The 20,659-nt window shown below is 54.6% G+C and overlaps 1 protein-coding gene across 2 annotated transcripts; it reads left to right on the top strand.

Moving 5' to 3' along the window:
- The first annotated feature begins 1,232 nt into the window (after nucleotides 1-1,232).
- Nucleotides 1,233-10,794, top strand: LOC141968708 (glutamine synthetase). Of its 2 annotated transcripts, XM_074923725.1 has the most exons (7): nucleotides 1,233-1,243; nucleotides 4,442-4,620; nucleotides 5,152-5,313; nucleotides 6,969-7,115; nucleotides 7,994-8,121; nucleotides 9,589-9,788; nucleotides 10,051-10,794. In XM_074923725.1, the coding sequence occupies exons 2-7, from the start codon at nucleotides 4,455-4,457 to the stop codon at nucleotides 10,370-10,372; spliced, it is 1,125 nt and encodes a 374-aa protein (XP_074779826.1). In that variant the 5' UTR covers nucleotides 1,233-1,243; nucleotides 4,442-4,454; the 3' UTR covers nucleotides 10,373-10,794. The 2 variants fall into 2 exon arrangements, with proteins under 2 accessions (XP_074779826.1, XP_074779825.1); XM_074923724.1 differs by lacking the exon at nucleotides 1,233-1,243 and having other exon boundaries at nucleotides 4,416-4,620.
- Nucleotides 10,795-20,659: the final 9,865 nt, after the last annotated feature.

The raw sequence follows: 20,659 nt of genomic DNA, 5'->3' as shown, positions 1-20,659 counted from the left end.
ACCCACCTGCCAGCCTCCTCGCAGCATCCCCCTCGCACTTCCTTGGCTAGAGAACACTGCCTCTTCCCCAGCGATACACACAGGAAAATTCCCACCCACTCTTCCCCCCCAGCCCCTCTAATCCCTTTATGGTGTTTGTGCTGGGCTCCCCTGCGCTGACCCTGCTCTTTGCCTTCCCTCTAATCTCCCCACCAAACAGTTTGGGCAGGAGACAAACAACCACAAGTTGTTCAGACCCAGACCCAGGGAGAGGAAATGCTTGGCCTGGGGCTTCATGGTCCAGGGGTCCGGGAGATGCTTTGGGGTTTAACAACCAGGGTGAAACCCCCTCGGTTCTGAGCAGCATCCTGAATCCTGCGAGATAATTTAGAGCAAAACCTAAACTCTCCATCCCAATGTATCTGCTTTCTGCTGTGCCCAGGAATGATCCTTCCCAGGGAGGTGTGGGGCGGGATCTGACAGCAGCAGTGTCCCCAGCCCTGCTGTAGCACCAGCTTGTAGCTGGGGTGAGGTGTTAAAAGTCATGCCGGGAGGTAAATTAGTCCCTGTTTAGTCCCAGGAGGTAAATTAGTCCATGTTTAACTCCTTCTTGTAAAGCATGTGGTGTTACTGAAGTTTTTCCACCTGGAAAATTTGCTAAGGCTTTTATTATTACTATATTAAAGCAAAGGCTTTAATTATATCTTTGGTGTATTTTGGCAAAGCTGGAAAACACTTTGAGACTTGATAAAGTCTCAAAGTCAGAGAGATAAAAACTGAAAGTATTTAGGCCTTGGCCAGGTCTCCCCAGGAGAGCTCTCCAGGTACTGCTGGCTGCAGGTTGATGGCCACCACACAAAAAAAAAAAAGGTGCTGGGAAAGGGAACAGCCGTGCTGCATCCTGCAACATCGCCTGCAGCTGGGGGGTGATGCCGGTGGGTACTGGGATGGCATCTCAGCTGCCCTGGCAGAGGCGATGGTTGGTCTGTGCTGTGGCAGTAAAGCAGAATCAGCTTCTTTTCCTGCTGTCCTTTAACTCAAGAAACCCCTGTGCTGTGCAGCTCTAAACGGTCCTCAGCAAAGTCCTCTGGAGATTTAATCTGTGACCTTTTACTTCTGCAAGGACACCGCTGCTCCCTTCCTGCCTTCTTCTCCTCCAGCTGCCTGACCTTGGGCCGGTCACTGATTCCCTGAGTCGGGTGCCTCATGGTGGTTAATATTTACTGTACCTGGCGTGGAGGGGAGCAAGCAGGAACCCGCTGATTGCAAAGAGCGTGGGCTTGCTTGGGGGATAAAGTATTACTCCAGAGGCTCGAGGTTTCAGGTATGAATTGTGTTTGACGTTGTTAGTGCAACAGAGTCGATGCTATAGAAATGGCTGGAATTAGTGCTGAGGTGAGACTTGATCCCAAGAAGAACTGAATAAGCAGGTGTCCAACATTGTGTGACAGAAATATTTTTTTCTGCTAATAAAATCCCTTTTGACATGAAATAATTTGGCATCAATCACCTATTTGGCAAGCTGCTTCGGCTGCAGTGTTTGGGCAGGGATGGGACCCTGGCCATGCGCCTGCAGGCTGGCGTTGTCCCTGCTGCCCCCAAACAGCCATAAACACACAGTGTTTGCCCTCCTGCGGCTGGGTGGGCTTTGACCATGTAAGGGATTATCAGTGTTTATTCTGTCTTCCCCATTTGGGTATTTTGGTGCTCAGATGTTCAAAGGGGAGCTCTCCTCCCCAAAACAGATTACCACTGAGCATTAACACAACCTGAATTTTGTTTTGTTTCTCTGTGGTTTTGAGCCTGCTCATGCTCTGGGGCATTTCTGCAGAGATGGGCACATCCAGGAGGGAAGCTGGGTCTTTCTTTGGGAATACAATAAGGTCCTCCCATACACAGCTGACTTGGGGAGGTGACAAGTCTTGGCCGAACCCTGGCATCTCACAAGAACCCACTGTGGCTGGGGCTGCTGTCTGCCACAAAGGATGCAATACATGGCGCTCTGGAGGGGCGTCTCACCCTCTCCCCACGTTGGGTTTGCGATGCTTCCCAAGGGATGCAGGTCCACCCCTCTCCTCCCTGCTTTTCGTGAAAGCTCAGCATCAGCCCCTGCTTCGCCAGGCTGGTCCTGCGGGTGCCGGCTCCCTGAGCAGGACGGAGATGGGTGCACAGGGCCGAGGGACCCGGCAGAGCCCCTGACGTCTCCATCACTCCGACTGGCTCAGCCACATGTTGTAACACCTCCGGGAAATGCTGCTGCTGGGTTTTGGACCGAGGGGTACGTTTCCTCCTGTGCTGCCACCCTGCTTGCAACAATTTCCAAACAGGAATGAGGAAATGCTGAGCTTCGCAACTACATTTGTGAATGTGTCCCTGAAATATCCCAGAGAGGGAGGTGGCTGCTTTCGAGCTGCACCCCAGTTTCAGCTACAGGAGACCCTGCATGTCACCTGGGCAGCAGCAAGGACACGGTTGACGCAGAGCAGACCCATGCAGCTCTGCCACTGATGCTCCGGGGAACCTCGGGCACATCCCTGGGTGCCAACCTCCTTCGCGCAAGATCCGCTCAGGGCAGTGCCCATGGGCAGTGGGGTGGGTGACGTCTGGCCTGCCCACAGCCCGCTGCCACTGATGTCACCACCCAGGGACCAAAATTGCTAATTAAGTTTTGCTTCTCTCTCTGCCAATCTCATTTCCTGGTTCTTGTGCAATCACAGATGCTTTCAGGTTTCTTCCTGGTTGGTTGTCCGCCTGCGGGACCAAAACACCTTCAGAAGAAAAACAGAGCCAGGGGTTTGGGGTCAGTGCTTGGTGAAGAGGTGTGATGGAGGGGGCAGTTTCTGGGTCCGTGCCCAGCGAGGAAGTGTCCCCAGGAGGGGCATCAATCGTGAAGGGGGTTTTTTTAGCTGCTTCATTGCAGATGTTTTACAGAAAAACATTCCTGGGGGTGAGTCAGGCAAGTCAGCCGCAAGCATGAGTCTGCCTTAAGGATCGGGGGAATTAGCAAAACCCCAAGCTGCTTTGGAGCCCAGTCATGCTTTAAAGCCTTTTCTCCTTTTGTACCATTGAAAAACTGCTTCAAAAACTGAGACTGGAGAGTCGCGGTGCTCTCACCCAGCTGGGTTTGCTGGGAGTTTATTTGAAATCCTACCCTCCTCCCAGAAAAAAAAATATTGGAGTATTTGCAATAACACCTGGGAGGTCCCGATGTGGGTTGTTTGCGCTGCCTCTGTGTTCGCGTCCGGTTGTGTGCTGGCACGTTTGGGATCTGTCTGCTCTAACAAATGTGGGCCCTGTAACACAGAATCTATGGAAAACAGAAAAGGTAGCAGCCCGTTTAATTAATATAATTGAGATCCGGGTTCAGCTGGAAATTGCTGCTGTATTGAGATAATCAACTCACACCTGTTGGTTTAGGTGTTTTAGCTGACTAAATCAGATCAGAGCCATTGCTGCGTGTGGAGAGTTTGGGGTTTTAAAGGTACTTAACTGTGCTCCAGTGCTTAAAAATGTAAAAAAAATGTACTTTAGCTCAATGGTTTATAGATGTGAGGGGCTAAAGTGGGCGATTTCAGTGTTTTCTCAGTAACCCTCCCTGCAGCACTCAGCCTTTTGTTCCTTCAAGGCACGAACACCCGGGAGGCAAACGCAGCCTGGCCGGCGAGTGGGCAGGAGCTGTCCTTGGGGGGCCCAGGGCAGGTTGGGGGGGACAGAGGTGGTGTTAGGGCTGCCAGGCATCTGGGTGCCCGTGTCCCCAGGGCCAGCCAGGCACCCGAATCCGTTCCCGGGAACTGCACCACCGCAGGGCATGGTCCCAGCGAGGCTTTCGGGGGTGCCAGCCTCACCGCTCCGCACCCCGGGGCGCCGTGGCAGGGCCGGGGGGCACAAAACACCCGCTCGCATGTCAGAGGGCAACCCCGCAACAAGAAAGTGCCAGGAGGGAGGACACACGCAGCAAGGGGGCGGGAGATGGTAAATAGTATTTTCAATGAGTAATACTTGTTATTTTTAGCCAATAACTTGTTATTCATTAATGAAGTGATGTTTTAACAATATGCTAGCTCTTGGTTTTAGTAAGAACGATTTTAATAAGAAACAGAAATCAGTATCTCTCGGCGGGGGGGGGGGGCCGGGGCCCGGCGCGCTGCCGCAGCTGCCCCGGGGCGGAGCCGCCCGCACCGCCTCCCCGTGCGGGGCGGCCGCGGGCGCGTATAAAGCGCGGCGGGCGCGGCCGCGGGCAGCGCTGGGGCCGGTGAGCGGCGGGGCTGAGGGTTCGAGTCCTGCGGGGGGACACTCTGCGGCGGGGAGGGGGCGGCAGGACCAGGCGAGCCCTGGGGTGGCTTTTTTTTTTTTTTTTTTTTTTTTTTTTCCGGGGTGGGGGGGGAGAGGGGGATGTTGGTTTTTAAAAATAAGCGGGAGGAAATGGGCCGGGGGTGATGCCGCTCTCACCTGCGCGCTCTCGCAGGGCCATCGCCATGTCGGTGTCGCACAGCTCCAGGCTGAACAAGCTGGTGCGGGAGCAGTACGTGAGGCTGCCCCAGGATGGGTTGGTGCAGGTCACCTACGTCTGGATCGACGGCAGCGGTGAGGGCGTGCGCTGCAAGAGCAGGACCCTCGACAAGGAGCCCAAGAGCATCGAAGGTAATGCTGCTCTGGGTGATGGTTGGTGTGGTGGAGAGCCCTCAGAAGCGCCAGGGAAAAGTTCTGGGGTGTTTTAGGCAGTGGGAGTTGGCACTGGCTCTCCCTGGTTGCGTGGCACTGGTGATACCTGCTGCAGTTGCTGTGTGGAGTTCTATCAAGCAGCAGGGTAAATATCTGGCCTGTGGTTTGCTTAATCTCTGTCATTAGCACTGGGTGGGAAGGGGAGGACGAGATCCTCGCCCCTTTCCACTAGGCAAACAGGCATAGGAATGTGTTGGCATCCAGGTGGGGTTTGGCACAGGGAGGTGAAGTGGCCATGGCTGATCCTGCCTGTGCCCCAATGGTGCTGGGGGGGTGAACACAGTGGTGCTTGGAGAGCACCTCAAGAAAACCCTTGTGGCCGTCATTCCATGGCACTTGGTGCCCTCTGGGCGCTCCATCCTAGGTCTAAGCCACCAGAATTTGGCAGGATCTTTACAAGATATCTTTTCTCAATCCCACTCCTGTCTCTGTCTCCCTCCTGCCTCGCAGATGTCCCTGAGTGGAATTTCGATGGCTCCAGCACAGCGCAGGCAGAGGGCTCCAACAGTGACATGTTCCTGGTGCCCGTCCGCATGTTCAGGGACCCTTTTTGCCTGGACCCCAACAAGCTGGTGCTCTGTGAAGTGTTGAAGTACAACAGGAAACCCGCAGGTGAGCACCTCCAGCATGCACCCCCCGGCTCCTGAAGGTCACCCCCTTATTATTTAAGGAGAAGGAGTTGTCTCTCCAAGGGGCTGCTGGCTCTGGACTGCTGGCACAAGGAAGCAACTCAGCAGTGAGCACTTGGCCTGAGGCTCTGAAATTCAAGCACTGGTGGCAACCATTGTTTGCGGGAACCTGTTTTAGTGGCACAGGGTGAGAAGAGCAGCGAGACGTGGAGCTTGCAGCGTTTGCCAACTCAAGCGCGCCAAAGGCGTCGCCCTGTTTTTGAGCCGAAGCGCACCCAGCCCCCGGGCTGCAGGGTTACCACGGGGAGCTGGAGCTGGACGTGGCGGGGGGGGTTAATATGCCAGGTTTGTAGCTGCCCTCCTTACTGATGGGGGGCTGCAGAAAAGGAGGAAGAAGGTGCTGGGTTGGTGCGGGCTGGCTCAGGGTGACACCAGAGCACACTGGCACTCAGTTTTATTGCTTCAGGGAGAAGTCTGTAGTCCTGGTGTCTGTCCTGTCCATCTGCTAAAGCCCCAGACAGAGGAGGGGGAGCTGGTTTGCAGGGACACACCACAGGGCTCCCAGAGTGGTTATTTGCCAGTAAAGTGGGGCCACATTCCCGCTGGCTGTGGGGGGGGAGGGAGCCGGCATGTGCAGGGTGATGCACACATCTGCTGGGAGAGCAGCGGTTGTGGGCAGCGATGGTGAAAGACAGGGCTGGTTCCTCTTCAGACAGTGTCATGCCTTTCAGCCGCGGGGGGAGTGTCTCGGTTGAGATTCCTGCCCAGAAGCTACTTGGCTGCCGGAGCAGTTTGTAATGAGACCCCTGGCCCTGGGGCTGTTGCTGGGGCAGAGATCTCAGCCCAAAGCCCCGCGGATGAGGCAGATGCACTCTCCGGCTCTTCCCAGGGTGGGTCTGTGTGGGCTTGGGGGGCGAAGTCACACAAGGCAGATGGCACTGCTCCTCTCCAGCCCCACATCCTAGGCTTTGTCATAGCTGCTCTGGGGTCTTTTATTGTAATGTAAAGGTAGAATTTGCTGCCTGTCCCTGTGACAAGTCTCTCAGCCCTGCTGTTTCAGTCCAAATTCTCACTCCCCTTGCCTAGCGTATTGTCCCTTGTCAGGATGGTTCTTTGATAATCTGTATCTTCCTGGTAAAGCTCCAGTTGCCCCTAAGCACCCTGACACCACAAAGAGACAAGGCAGACGCAGCCAGCCTGGATGCCAACCAAATCCACAGAGCAGGAGAGAGATAAGGATAATTAAGCTGAGGCTAGTAGAAAGAGTGGGGGTGAAGTAGTGATGGGATGTTTATTCCCTGTTCCCAGATCTGCCGGGCACCTGTAGGATGGGGCTGGGGTATGGTTCCTGTTCTCTCAGTGTGTGGATGTTTATGTACCACTGGTGGTGGTTTGGGGAGTAGCTAATTAAACCTCCTTAGCCTGTGGCCTGATGCTGTGGTGATGGGGTACTTCTGCAAGGAGGAAACTGGTGAGCAAAGCATGTTGCAGGAAGGGAGGATCCACTCACTGGTTTCCTTAAGGCTTCTGTGGGAAGCGCTTGGCAATGGCGGAGTCTCGACCTCTGAGCGGGATGGAGCAGAGTGTGGCGGGCGCCTGCCCATGGCACGGGTCTAACCTGGACCTCTCTGCTCCCAGAGACCAACCTGAGACACACGTGCAAGAAAGTCATGGACTTGGTTAAGGACAGCCACCCCTGGTTCGGGATGGAGCAGGAGTACACACTGCTGGGTGTCAACGGCCACCCCTATGGCTGGCCCGACAACGGCTTCCCTGGCCCGCAGGGTAAGTGCTCCCTCCCTCCCCTAACCCAAATGCTCCCCTCAGCTCCCACCCTGCTGCTTTGGGGGTGCTGCCTGACAGCAGGCCTCCAATCCCCAACCTCGGGTGCAGCTTTCCCACCATAGCTGACACTGGGCAGGAGCTGGGACGAGGTCAGGAGCTGTTTGCCAAGAGCGCTGCGTGCCCCTGGCTCACGTGAGCCGGCCGGCAGTGCCGCTTCGCCAGACTCGGGTTGCACAAACAGCTCAGCTGCACGACTTGTTTGGCAAGGGCTAGAAAAAAACCCCTCCTTCCCGTGGCTGTTTGGAAAAGAGCCGGCACATTGTGCCCTCCTGCAGCGTGCAGCAAGCCCCAGCGCCTCAGCTGCCTCCTGGGAGATGGCCAGGGGTTTCCCAACCTGACTGAATCAGCCTTCTGTGGGGACTGGCCGCTTTCAACATCTCCCCCCAGGCAGGGAGAAGATCTTTGTCTGACCCACTTGAATGAGGAAGAGTTGTATAAAATCAAGTTGAATTTTCTAGCCATGAACAATGGCAGCTGTTGTCAGAACAATCTCAGATGCTTGATGTGCTCAGAGGGTCAGTGAGGTGCCGCGGGGCAGACCAAGCCAAGCTTTCCTTATCTCTTGGCCACCTCCCAGTTGATGCATTACAAGTCCTGTTTAGCTGCCTAGATAAGGCTGAGGTTGCACAGATTAATTGCTCACACTCTTGGTCCTGGAATAGGGGTTGTTTGCTCAATGCACCATGGAGGGCAACACCATCTAACTCCCACAAATCCTCTGCAGATGATGGCTGGTACCTGGAAGTGGTGGGATTGTGCTGCAGTGCTGTTGTTGCTCCTAAAAACTTTATTTGGGTGGTGACTCCTTTCCTTTCCAGGCCCCTATTACTGTGGGGTTGGAGCAGATAAGGTGTATGGGCGTGATATCGTGGAGTCCCACTACAAGGCATGCCTCTACGCAGGAGTGAAGATCTGTGGCACCAATGCGGAGGTGATGCCCTCCCAGGTACGTGGGCATGGCCTTGCACAGCCTCTCTTGCCAGTGAGGGATACGGGTTACTGTGAGGCTGGAATTACCCAGCAACTCCCAGCTCCTCTGGGATCCCAAATCCCGTGACTGCCACATCAGTTTTGTCTAGATGGGAGCATGCAGAGAGGGGGGATGAGTCTCTGGAGCCAAGGAACCAGTGCCAGGCCCCGAGGGAATGGCCTCAAGCTGCCCAGGGCAGGGTCAGGCTGGCTCTGAGGAAGGATTTCTGTGCAGAAGGGGCTGTTGGGCGTTGGAATGGGCTGCCCAGGGCAGGGGGGGGAGTCCCCATCCCTGGAGGGGTTGAAGAATCGGGCTGACCCAGCGCTGAGGGATCTGGTGGAGTTGGGAACGGTCAGGGTGAGGGTCATGGTTGGACTGGAGGAGCTGCAAGGGCTTTTCCAACCTGGATGATTCTGTGATTATGTGAAATGCACTGCTAGGATGAAAATGCACATTTTTTTATTTTCTCCTAACTCACCCTGGCATGCAAATCCCCACTTTTTGGGGCAGACAATAAAAATTGCAGCCAAGCCAAACTGCAGACAAGCTCCTTGCGCAGCGCAGCCTGAGCTCTGACAGCCCGTGCGGGGCTGGGTGCCCCCCTGTGCTTTCCTTCCCCCGTGGAGCCAGGACAGGCTGCAGGAGCAGAATGTGAAGCGACAGGTATCTGCATCCTGCTCTTCTGTGCCAGGAGCTGGAAAGATCAGATGGTACACGGCCTTGGGGAGGGGTTGGGAGGGATTTGGGTTTATTTAGGCATTAACCAGAGGGAGTCCCTGATTGCATTAGGCGGGTGGCCAGACTGATGGATGGCCATTTGGCCCTGCAGTCTGTGAATCGCTGACTCTCCTGCTGCTGATGCGGCGGCAATAAGCGGGGGCCTTATCTGTGGTGCAGCTGAAGCAGGATTTTTAATGACCCTCCTGTTTGCCCTGACTTTTTCAGGGTCCTTCTTGGCTGCTTTCTGCATCCTGGGCTTAGTCTCGGCCAGATCATGCCAGTGGCCATAAATGCGTCACCCTCTGCTTAGTCACTGTGGGTGGCGCAACCCTGGCTCCGGCTGGGGAGGAAGCAGCCCCGGGAGGGACTAACAGGCTCCTCGTTAGTCCCCTGCTCTGTTTGCAGTGTGTGTTGGGCAATCTTGCATGCCAGCAGCTCCAGCACCAGCCTCGAAGGCAGGCCTGGTGCTTATTTACTTCCGTTTTGATTTAAAACCCTCCGATTTGCTCTATTTAGCCATGAGCAGTTTATTCCCAGTTTTTTGCATGTCAAAGCTGTCCTGTTGCTTAACTTGATGCTCCCCATCCCTGCTGCTGATTTCCAAGGATTAAAGCTCAGCTGTACCCCAGGCTGGCAGCCCTTGCTGGGGGGCTGCAGGGATGTGAGGTCTGGGGAGACACGAGCCTTCCCATCCTCACTGACACATGCACTCGCCCCTTCCAGTGGGAATTCCAGGTGGGCCCATGTGAAGGCATCGAGATGGGGGATCACCTCTGGATGGCTCGGTTCATCCTCCACCGTGTCTGCGAGGACTTTGGGGTTGTGGCCACTCTGGACCCCAAACCGATGACTGGTAACTGGAATGGCGCCGGGTGTCACACCAACTACAGCACTGAGGAGATGCGGAAAGAAGGGGGTCTCAAGTGAGTCCTGGGGGGGGTCCCTGCAATGTACCCGAGAGGTTTGGCATGTCCTTGGCCGTGTGGCAGCTCCCCGTAGCACATATGTCTCCATACCTGGGGTTGTCCCGGCTCATTTAATTTTAAAAGTAGCTGGTCATATGAAAGTGTCCCCTGGGCTGTCCTCATCCCTGCACAGGAGGAGGGGGTGACATCCCTCCTGGCCATGGGAACACCCCCCACATGGACCTACTGACAAACCCACCCCCTTTCTCCTCTCCCACAGACACATTGAAGCTGCAATTGAGAAGCTGAGCAAGCGGCACGACTACCACATCTGTGTCTACGACCCACGGGGTGGCAGGGACAACTCCCGGCGGCTCACTGGCCACCATGAGACGTCCAACATCTTTGAGTTCTCTGCCGGCGTGGCCAACCGAGGTGCCAGCATCCGCATCCCACGCCAGGTCGGCCAAGACGGCTACGGCTACTTCGAGGATCGGCGGCCGGCAGCCAACTGCGACCCGTACGCGGTCACTGAGGCCATCATGAGGACAACGGTGCTCAACGAGACCGGGGTGGAGACCAAGGACTATGCTGACCACTGAGGCTGTGGGGTGGGTGGGGGTTTTCACTTCTACACTAGCTTCTCACGTGGGATTTGTGCCTGTGTGGTGTCCTCGGCTGCAAGCTCAGACTCTTTAGGAACCTTGCTTCTGGTTTTGTGAAACGTTGCCTTAGAAATATATATATTTTATAAGTCAGAGGGAGAGGCCCAACATATTTTCTCAACCACTTTTTTTCTGGTTCCTGGTTTTAGGTTATACGTGGGGAGTTTTTTTTAAAACTTGGATCGAATATTTTCCCGATGGACTTTACACTGTGATGTACATAGATCCCTATGTGGAAGCTGCAGCTGCTGCTGTTAGCACCTGGGGAGGGCGGGTGCTTTTTTTTTTTCCATATCTCTATTGCAAGGAAATGCTAATAAATAATTTTCCTGGCTGCGTGGCAGCTGGGTTATGCTGTGGTGGATGCATTTTTCTGTAGCTTCTAGAGGTCCATGTGGTATTTAATTTGGCTCTTGCTGATGGATTGCAGTCACTGGGCAGCCTGCACTGACCCTGAGCAGGGGCTGGAGGAGTAGAGATGCTGGAGGATCCTTGGGGCAGGTGCTGGAGCTGCCTTGCCCCATTTGCCAGCAGCCGAAAGGCCATCTCCTTCCATCGTGATCCCCCGAAAGGCAAACAGAGCGGCATGGGCTGAGCAAACAGTGGCCGGGGCAGCAGCTGGCAGGCGTTTACACAGGGTGTGTGCTGCTGAGTCAGCAAAGCTGGCCCAGCGCTGGGCACAGTGAGCAGCAGCCCTCCTCTCTAGGGGCGCCTTAGGGTGAGGGAGGGGAGCCTGGGGACATCCTCCTGCTGCACCCCTGGGTGATGCCTTGCTAAGCCGCAAGGACACGGTGCAGCTCCTTGGGTTGGAGTCTCTTTACAAGGTGGGGGGGTCATAGATCTTATTCACAGAGTAAAACCCCCAGGTAGGGCATTTCCATGTAGATGGGGTGTCCCTTGGGGTCTCTCCATGCTGCAACCATGGGGAGGAGCTGGATGCGAGCACAGGGGACAGCGCTCTGGTCCCAGGGACACCTTGGACAGGCGGGTTCAGGCCACTGGGACAGACCTGCAGGATGTGACCCCTGCTGCAGTCACCAGTGGGTGAGGGGAAGCAGCAGCATGCACAGGCAGAAGACATCATGTCCACTCCGGTGCAGTCGTGGGGATTTTGAAACTGGGTTTATGTTTATCTTTGAACGCGACACAGGTGATGAGCCGAAATGGAGGACTCTGATCCCTCCTGCAGGTCATTGGTGCTGCCAGCAGAGCAGGGAACGGAGGCAGCGGGAGCTGGGGAGGTGGCCGGGCCCCAGACCATGAGCAGCCAGGAACCCTTGGTGTCTCTGAGCTGTTCAAGAATAAACATAACCAGGTCCCCACCCTAAGAAGGACAAATTTTCCTTCCAGAAATTGCTGTTCAGGATTCTTAACGTTTTTCATCAAAACCACGACACTGTCTTGCTCTCATTTCTGTGATGTCTTTAATGGGTAATTTGAGCACTGGGACAGTGACTGCTGGATGCAGCTGGAAAATAAATAAATAGCTAAATCTGGAGCAGATAGACTCATGTTTGCTTCTCTGACAGTACCAGTGGCTTAAGGTATTTCAGCTTTCATCATACAGTGCTGTACAGCCCTTGCTAAGTTTGGGGAATCGTGTGAACCTGCATTGCCAACGTGCAAACATCTTTGGCCGGACACAGCACCATGGTAGATCCAAACACTTTGTACCTGTTCCTGTGTCACCGTGTGATTCCCCTCTGACAGGGGACTCTCCTCTTCAGCAGAGGACAGTGAAGCTCCAGAAGAGATCCAGGGACTCACCCAAAGCCACAGCTGGGGTTTTTCCCTGAGCTGGGATCAGCCCTGGCCACCACTCTCTGGGGACGCTGCCTGCCGGCCCCCACAGGCTGGGAGCTGCTGTTTGCTTGGATGCTCTCGTGCTGTCCTTTGCCAAAACACAGATCTTGCTTGTACTTTTTGAGGTCAAAATAGGCCAGAAACCATATGTCAGGGTTTTTCTTTTCCTAAAGCAGGAGTGATTACCACCCACAGGGCCAGCAGCACAGAGGAAACAAGGACACCAGAAAATTCCCACATGAGCTTTTCTTATAATTTTAGTGTGCCTGCTTCTGCCAAAGGTGGGTTGTTGGGTTCAGGCAGTGGAGCCGGTGCTGGGGATGGAGCCAGCCCTCGGGCCAGGGCTTGAGGCCATGGCAGGGGGACAGTGTCCCCGTCCCCACCCGAGGGGTGGACAGTGCCGGGAGGAGATGCGCCCAGCATCATCAGCGCTCTGCGCTGGACCGCGACGGGTGGAAGAGGGGCTGGGACGCCAGGTGGAACCCACCGCAGAACGGGGGTGCTGCGATACGGGTAATTGTTCCCCGGGGTTTTCCCGACAGAGCACCCCAAGGAGCCGGTGCTGGGGTGGGTGGGGGGCGATGATCCCGCGCGGCCCTTCGCTGGGGCTCCTGGCGGGGGCCGGGCCGCATCCTGCGCAGCCTGAAGGGGCAGCAGGTCCCGGGGCTGGGGAGCAGGAGGGCGCTTTGGGGTCTGGAGGCGCTTCTTGGGGGTTTGCTGCCCTCCGCAGGCGCAGCCGCACATAACACGGAGGGAGCAGCGCCCGCCGGGCGGGGGGGCTCGGGCCGGCCCTGCAGCCCCGGCTTTGCCCCGCTTCCCCCGTGGTCTTTCTGGGAGGCTGCGTTGGTGACGGCCGCCAAAGCCCTGTTTCTAAAAGAGACTTGGGTGGGCGGTGCCGGGAAGCTCTTCAACACAAGCTCCTTGGTTTTAGGCTCCGACCGTGCTCACCCCCCAGGACCACCCTACACCCTCACCCGCTGGACAGACGCACCCGCCTTTACCAAAGCTTGCATTTCCACACAAGTACTCACAGACGGTGGCCAATAAATCCCACTTTGGGATCTTTCCTGTCCCCATCCCACCCCTCGCTGGAGGCACAGAGCTGGGTGCTGCCCAGGGCTGTGACCCAGCAGACGGCTCCAGTGGGCTGCCAGGCCGGGACACACGAGGACCCGGGGTCCGCTGCGGCCCCTTCCTTTGTCCCCCACCACTGAGCACCCCGGGAAGGTGCTGCAGAGGGGGACACCCAGGACAGGTGAGCATCATGAATAGCCTGTGAGAGGGAGTGACAGCGCTGGGGCTTGCATGTTTCTCTGTCTTCAGCTCTCTTTTCATCACTGTAAATTCCATTACTTTGAATTCAGCCAAAGCCTTCAGGTTTTTGTTTGGGTTTTTTTTTTTCCAAGCCACTTATAAAAAGGACATTAGAATTACAATTCTGGTGCTAACAATAGCATTACTCAAAGCCGCTGGCCAGAAGTAGGGAGCTCTGGGTAGAATAAAGACCTAAACTAAAATGTCAATAATAACTTCTTTTTTCCCCTCCCTGTCTTCCAGCCTGCACAATCTGCTTGGGTCTCTCTATCTTAATGAGCATTAAAATGGTTTTGAATTAGATCTACAGAAAATTGAAAGTTTTTTTCCCTCAGAAGCTTAGTCTGGTTTTTAAAGGCCAGTGATCATATTCTGATTTTGTATAAGAGCATCTTTGATCTCAAAGGCTCTCAGCTCGTAGAGAGATATGGCTCATTACCAGCAATTCGCTGCTGTCAAAATGCAGCTGCAGCTGCAGCTGGGGGGGGACAGGCATCATGCAGCAGCACCCAACATGCCAGGAGAAATATTAGGGAGATGTTTGCTGGGGGGTGCTTGGTGCTGTCCCCCTACAGCCCTACATGGCTCTGCTGACAGACCCTTGCTCGCAGGGAGCCGGGCTGGCAGGTCAACCTCCACCAGACTGGTGCTGGGTTTGCAGCCAGCTGCTTTCAGCTCAATTTGGTCCCTAAAAGTCTGGGATGAAAGAGCCCCAGCAGCACAACCTCAGCTTCAGGGGTGCTGTTCAGAGGGTCCCCGGGGACACCTCAGGTGACAGCAGCGTCTTGCTGAGATGATAATGCAGCCAGTAACCTGGCAATGCACAATGGGTTTTCTCATCTATGTGACCAACCCACATGGCATCACCGCTGCTAAAAACTCTCTCCACAGGTGCTGTGTGGGAACGGGGTCATGCTGGCTGCCAGAAACCTGCTGCTTGCTCACTGCTGGGAAGACACAGCAATTAGACTTTCCAGGAAAGACCGTTACCATGGCAGGGCACTGGGAGTAGATGGTCATTTACCTCATCCACAAATCAAGGGGGATTTAGTCTGGAGGGGTTATATAGGCCCAACAGCTTCAATTACACCTCCCGCCTGCGTTGTGTCTCGATGGTGCAAAGCCGAGCACTCATGAGCAACGCGATGCCCTGTGGCAGCACCCAGGGTCCGGGCAGTTGTTTGTAGGGGCCCTGGGGATGAATGACTTCATGGGGAGTGTGGTTGGGGCTAAGTTGGGGCTTGCACTTGGGTGTAAGAGGAGCCAAAGGGTCTGCCCTCCTGCTCCTGGGAGAGAAGGCAGCAGAGGCTGGAAGGGTGCAGAGCAAATCAGCCCCATGTCCCCATCAGGTCCCACAGGGTTGCACCATCCCTGCTCATCTCAGCCACACTGGGACGGGCAGAGTCCCCAGTGCCCCAGTGAGGTCGGGGCAGGGTCTGTCTCAGTGCTCCCTGTGCAGCAGGGGCTGCTGCTTTGCACAGACAAGACATTTTTGTAGAGCAGGGCCATGAAGCCCGCAGCAGCAGTTTGATGGCTGGCCTGAGGAAGGTCTGCAAAGAATCCAGTTCTCTTAGGTGTCCCTAGACCATCCTCCACCAACGAGTCCTTAATGACCTGCAGCAACCACGTCTGCTCACCCCAGCATCAAGCACCCCTCCTGAGCAGCCAGTCCTAGTGAGGGGTGAACAGGGCCAGAGAAGCCATCAAAAGCACCCTACCAGCCGCAGCCTGGGGGCTGCATGGGACCTGGGAGGGGACAGGAGCTGCGCAGGGTGTCAGGGCACTAAAAGGCTCCAGATCAGCCTGACCTGGAGCCCCAGCCCATGGGCCTGGGAAGTCCATTTAAGCTCTGCCAGGGCCATCACTGTCTGACTTATATTAAGGAGTGTTGGTCTCCAGTGTTGGTCGTCCAGACCTTAACGCATGGACAAATTTCCCAGCTTGATCTGTCTTATCACTGCAGACCTACCAGAAGATCACCAGGCTGTGTCTCACCCTGATTACACTCACTGATCCTGAAATGCAGGTTGATTTTTCTGGCTTGATTTTAGACCTGCCTCATTGTAGGGAACTTTTCTGGTGGTCTGGACTCCTGTTTGAACATCTCTGGATCTGCCATGCTTGGCAGAAGAGGGATGGGGCCCTTGCTGATGAGACTGCCTTGTAGCTGTGGTGTGTCTTCAGACTTCCTGGATCTTTGGGAGCCTTGGCCCTTGCTGTGCCCCGACGGGTGGTGGTGAGGGGGTGCACAAAGGACTACAGGGGAAAACACAGTGTTGGGAGAGAGGGTCTATGGGGTGTAGGTGTTACAGGGTGGTGTCTGCCGGGATGGGGTAGGACAATCTCCTCTGCAGTGCTCCTTGCAGTGCTTGCCAATGCTTCTTCAGTGCGAGGTTGGTGGAGCTGCTGGTGCCCACAGCTGGGGTGCAGAGCGTAGAGGAGGGAGGTGACATGTTAAGCTGTGCAGGAGCAGTTGAGCTATGAAGCTGCAGCTGATTTTTCAGGCACTGCTGGTGGCGGAATGCAGACTTTGCATTTCTGAGTGCAGGACCAGATTCCTCACTGGTATCTGTCTCTGTTGTGCTGCCTTTTGAAACATCACTGTGCATCTGTTTGGTTAAAGGCCGCAACAATGCGGCTTTGGCAGTTGCCAGGCTTGAGAGGCTAAATTTCCCCTGGTGACCTTTGAGGTAGGAGGACGTGTGCTCTATATTGCCACAGTGACAGTCCCTGAAGGGCTGTGTTGTAACACTGAAACGGCCACATTTCCAGCGCAGGGTCAGCTCCCTGTGGCAATACCTTGTGCACAGGCACCCGTGTGAGGAACTGGGAAAGCAGAAACTTGGGCCCCACAGAGTATTGACACCAGAGAAGTCCCCTGACTGTGCATGGAGACAAGCCATGGCAAAGAGGGTCTGGGCAATTTAATTTCTTCTTCAATCTTTACTTCCTTCAGCGGCTGAGAAGCGATGCCAGTGATGGGGTGCCACGAGCAAGAATGTATCTTGCAGAGGACAACGAGACACAATTGCTGTAATGCCTCTCTTTTTCAAACCCATTTAATTTAAGCTCTTTGCAGCTCCTGCAGGTGTTTATGTTGTAGCACAGAAGGCAAGTGGTGAAATTATAATGGCAGAGCTTGCTCAGAGAAGGAGGGACAGGTCGAGCTGTAGCTGTGCTGTAGTCAGGCAGGTGTCTGGTGGAGAGATAATTCAAACCCAAATGAAACGATTTCTTCTGGTGCTGCTCTAGCCTGATAACTGTGATAACACAAATCAAATGCAGTCGTCAGCTTTGATTCACATCACAGTAGGTTTTTTCACTGGCTGAATTGTCAATGCAAGGCAGGCTTTAGGAGGACACTGTACAAATATCTGTAGATAGGGCTGGGCTTGGAATGTTTGCCCATGGGAGGAGTGTGCAAAGGTGATGGGTGCTGCTGGGAAACGGAGCTTCTAGTGAAAGAACTGGTTTCATCCTAAACCATCTCAAGTGTACAAAATACAGGGAAGATGGGAAAATACAGCTGTGATGGAGTTCAGGGAAAGTAAAAGCAGTTTTGACAGATATGGCAGCAGCTGATCTGTAAGGCAAACTCCAGCCTCAAGGAGAATGGTGAAATAAGATCAATCTGAGGAGATTTAGCTAGCATGACTATCTTCATGGAGCTTAATCCAGGACATTGACCCACACTGTGCCTGGGATGTTTCCACCTCACCCACATGTTCAAAGGGAACCAAAAGCACGCTGTTAACAGTCATCCTGGCTGTATTAAATCAGGCATGCCATGTCTTTTCCCTCCTTGTCCTCAGACAAGGGTCTCATGGCTTGTTACACCAGCTCTTCTGTACCTAACATGTCCTCCTCCCACCTTCGCAACCTTTTGGGGAAGGGAAAGGCTATAAGGTTTTGCACATAGCTCACTGCTGGTCTGCCCTGAGCTGCCTCTCTGTGCTTTCTGACTAGCTGTGCTGTTGTAACACACTGATCTGCTCTTGGCTTTCAGTTTAATGGGTGAAAGCCCATGTGCGGCTCTCCAAGGCATGTGCTCTGCCTTCCCAGCTGCACTCGCTGGACGTTTCTCTGCCTCTTTCCTGCCAGGCTGCACCCTTATACCTTCCCTGGGTGCCAGAGGCTCTTGCCACTGCCTCTGACATGCTGCTTGCCTCAGCCCCTTTGGGACCCTGTGTCAGAGCAGGTCCCTGTGGTGGCAGAGTGGCCTCAGCTCACACTGTCCCACTGGGGAAACTGGGTGACTGTAGCTTGTCAGGTTTCCCCCACAGAGGCAGTGTGGCGGGATTGGACATGGACACACAGGAGTTCATCACTCTCAGCTCCCACCAGCATGAGGTGTGGAGGCAGGCAGAGCAGTGAGGACATACTGACAGCTTTTTGCCTTCCCTTACCCTGTGGTCGCACGTGCCGATTGCTTCCCCCGGGCAGTTCTGTACTCAGGGCCAGCCCTGGGCCACACCAAGACCATGTGTATTTTTTTTCTATCACTGTGTCAGCGGGCTAGGCAGTTATCCTCTATGCAGAGAGCTGGGGGTTGCTGGCAGGAGCAGTGTCCCAGGAGCTGCTCCTAGAACCTGTCATGAGCTGCTCTTCTCTGTCCTCTGCTTGTGTCCCCCTGGATATAGCGGGCTTGATTTTGCCAACTGGCCTAATACAAGAGCCACAAAGCAACTGCCTGCATAAGCATCATCCTTGCCTGGTCACTTGATGAAAATGAGTTGTAGACCCACCTTCAACTGCTTTATTTGCCACCAGCTCAGCTGGCAGCATCAGGGGCTGGTAGGAGATGCCCAGCATGTGGTTCTAGCACGGGCAGAGCCTCTGCCAGCTCCTCATGTGAGCAGCACTGTGCTGACGCGTGGCTGCGGCAGGCATGGCTCATGTCGTGGCGGTGGAGGACTTTTTAACCATGGCTCCTGCTCTGACCAAGGCAGATTTGTCAGATGTGACTCACCTGCCGCATGACAAGCCTGGCTGGCCTCAGATGAGCAACCTTCAAGTCTCGTGTATTAGGTCATGGAAAACCAAATCAACAATGACTGGGGAAAGGGAAACAGCCGATGAGGGACAATCCCGGGGCAGCCCCGCTGTAGGCAGGGGCTGAGGAACTGGGATGAACAGGGCTAGGAACGGCAAAGTGCAGTGGTGGGGGATGCCTGTGCCCCCGTGCTTTTCCACCCATCATGCAGCCAGCCAGCAAACGCTTTTGGAAAGCATTACTTCAGGAAGAAAAATGTTCAGTGGCTGATGTGCCCTCCGGCAGAGTGCTGCTCTGGCAGCAGTTTAGGCTGAGAGATTAACTCTTTCCCCTGCATGCCTGGGCCTGGGTGGCTTTCTGGTCCACCCCATGAGGTGTCCTTGGGGTCAGCATTGCTGGGGTGACATCCTGTCCCTTACCCAGGCCCTGGGTGATGGGGACGGCACTCTGCACTCAGGCTAGCCTTATGCTATGGAGGTGTGGTTTTGTTCAGGAGGGGACCCTGAGCTCTATCACCAGGTGTTGGGCTGTTCACCCACTGGAGCCTCTTGCAGCAGCAGGTGGGAGGGGGGAGTGTCAGTGTCACCCTGAGCCTTGGTCCTCCAGATGTGTCTGTCCCTGCACCTAGCCATGGTTTGGCTCAGGCACCCAGCTCCCACATGTGCCAAGAGGATTGATGTCTGTGCTCCTGTGGGAGCAGCTGCCGGGACATGTTTATCCTTGCTGGAGATTGATATTTTTTGCTCTGGACACATGGAGTGACTGATGATGAGCAGGAAGATGAAGTGTTTCTCTCTGCAGCAGGGAGGGGAGATGTGTGCTGAGAGAGGCAGTGGATTCTCTGTGAGTTGGCAAAGGCAGCCAGGTGTGGGAGAGCAGCATGGGTGTTGTGGGGTGCCCCCACCCCAGGACTCTCAAGCTGGGTCACCAATATACCCCTTGGTACATGATCTCCTCTCCCCAGACACCTCCACCTGAGCTGCGTGGAGGGTTGGGGGGTGTCTTGATGATTTTTATTCCCAGAGCCTGTAGGCGAGTGCAAAATAACCGCCGTCCCCACTCTGCCTGTGCATGGATGCTGAACCCCGTGGGGAAGGGAGGCCAGGCATCCCACCACCCCACCCTCCTCCCCAGTCCCACACCGAGCAACAGAGGCTCTTCCAGCAAAGGAGGAGACCAGAAATCCAGGCAGTGCTATTAGAATTATAATAATAGTAATTAATGCTTTGCCTCTCTCCAAGGATTTTCTAGTGAGGCTCGCCAGGTGCTGGCTGGGCATTAACTAATTAAAGCAATAGCACTCTGTGAAGGGGATGGGTGCCAGCTGGGTCACAGCACTGCAGCAGCTCAGCTGGGGGCTCGCTCCCTCTGCTCTCACCTTTCTCCAAAGCTTCCGAAAAGATTAAGAGGGAGGAGGTGGTTTAGGAGGGATGGCCCTGAACCAGGGGTGAGGGTTAACCTGGATGAGGGTGGGGGTGTGTGTGTGTGTGTGTGTGTGAAATCAGGCCAGGAGCTTCTATGTGCTACCCAAAGACGCTTGTCTGGTCTCTAGTGATGTGAGCTAAAGGGCTCGTGTGTGCATTTGGGGATAATACACTCTAATGCATCAATTCTTGTACGCACACGTGTCTGTACATGGGAGACTGCTCCTGCATGCAGATTTCCATCAACACACAAATGCCAGTACGTGGGCTTGCATAGACACAAGCCAGCACAATAACACGAAGGCTGGAGAAAACGCTTTGCAGGGAGAGACTTGAAGAGCTCAAATTGCTCAGTTTATCAAGGAAATTGAGAGGTGTCTTGATTTTGGTGTGTAAGTACCATCACAAGGAGAAATTACTTGACACTAAAGGATTCTTTAATGTCAGAGGAAGACAGAACAAGAACTGCCAAAGTCAGACTAAAAAGCAGGCGTGCATGTTAGCAGCAAAAGGGATGAGCAGCAGAAGCAAACTGCCAAGGGACATGGCAGGGGGTTTTTGTCCCTTGAAGGGTAGTCTCATCCCTCTGGTAGGGACGCCTCAGCCAATATATTCTTTAATCAGGCACACAGTATGAGGGTAAGCAGATGATATTTATTATGTTATTACACCTCCTTAGATTTTTTTTTA

The sequence above is a fragment of the Athene noctua genome, chromosome 20 (assembly GCF_965140245.1).
Source record: "Athene noctua chromosome 20, bAthNoc1.hap1.1, whole genome shotgun sequence".
In the NCBI taxonomy this organism is placed as follows: domain Eukaryota; kingdom Metazoa; phylum Chordata; class Aves; order Strigiformes; family Strigidae; genus Athene; species Athene noctua.
Note: the sequence above shows the minus strand (reverse complement) of the source record. Positions and strands in the feature narration are given on the sequence as shown.

What these genes read in the sequence shown, in the direction of transcription:
- LOC141968708 (XM_074923724.1), top strand. Translation starts at nt 4,416, where the DNA reads ATGCCGCTCTCACCTGCGCGCTCTCGCAGGGCCATCGCCATGTCGGTG. An exon ending in GGAGCCCAAGAGCATCGAAG is followed by an intron (nt 4,621 to 5,151) that starts GTAATGCTGCTC and finishes CCTGCCTCGCAG; the next exon opens with ATGTCCCTGAGTGGAATTTC. An exon ending in CGGAAAGAAGGGGGTCTCAA is followed by an intron (nt 9,789 to 10,050) that starts GTGAGTCCTGGG and finishes CCTCTCCCACAG; the next exon opens with ACACATTGAAGCTGCAATTG.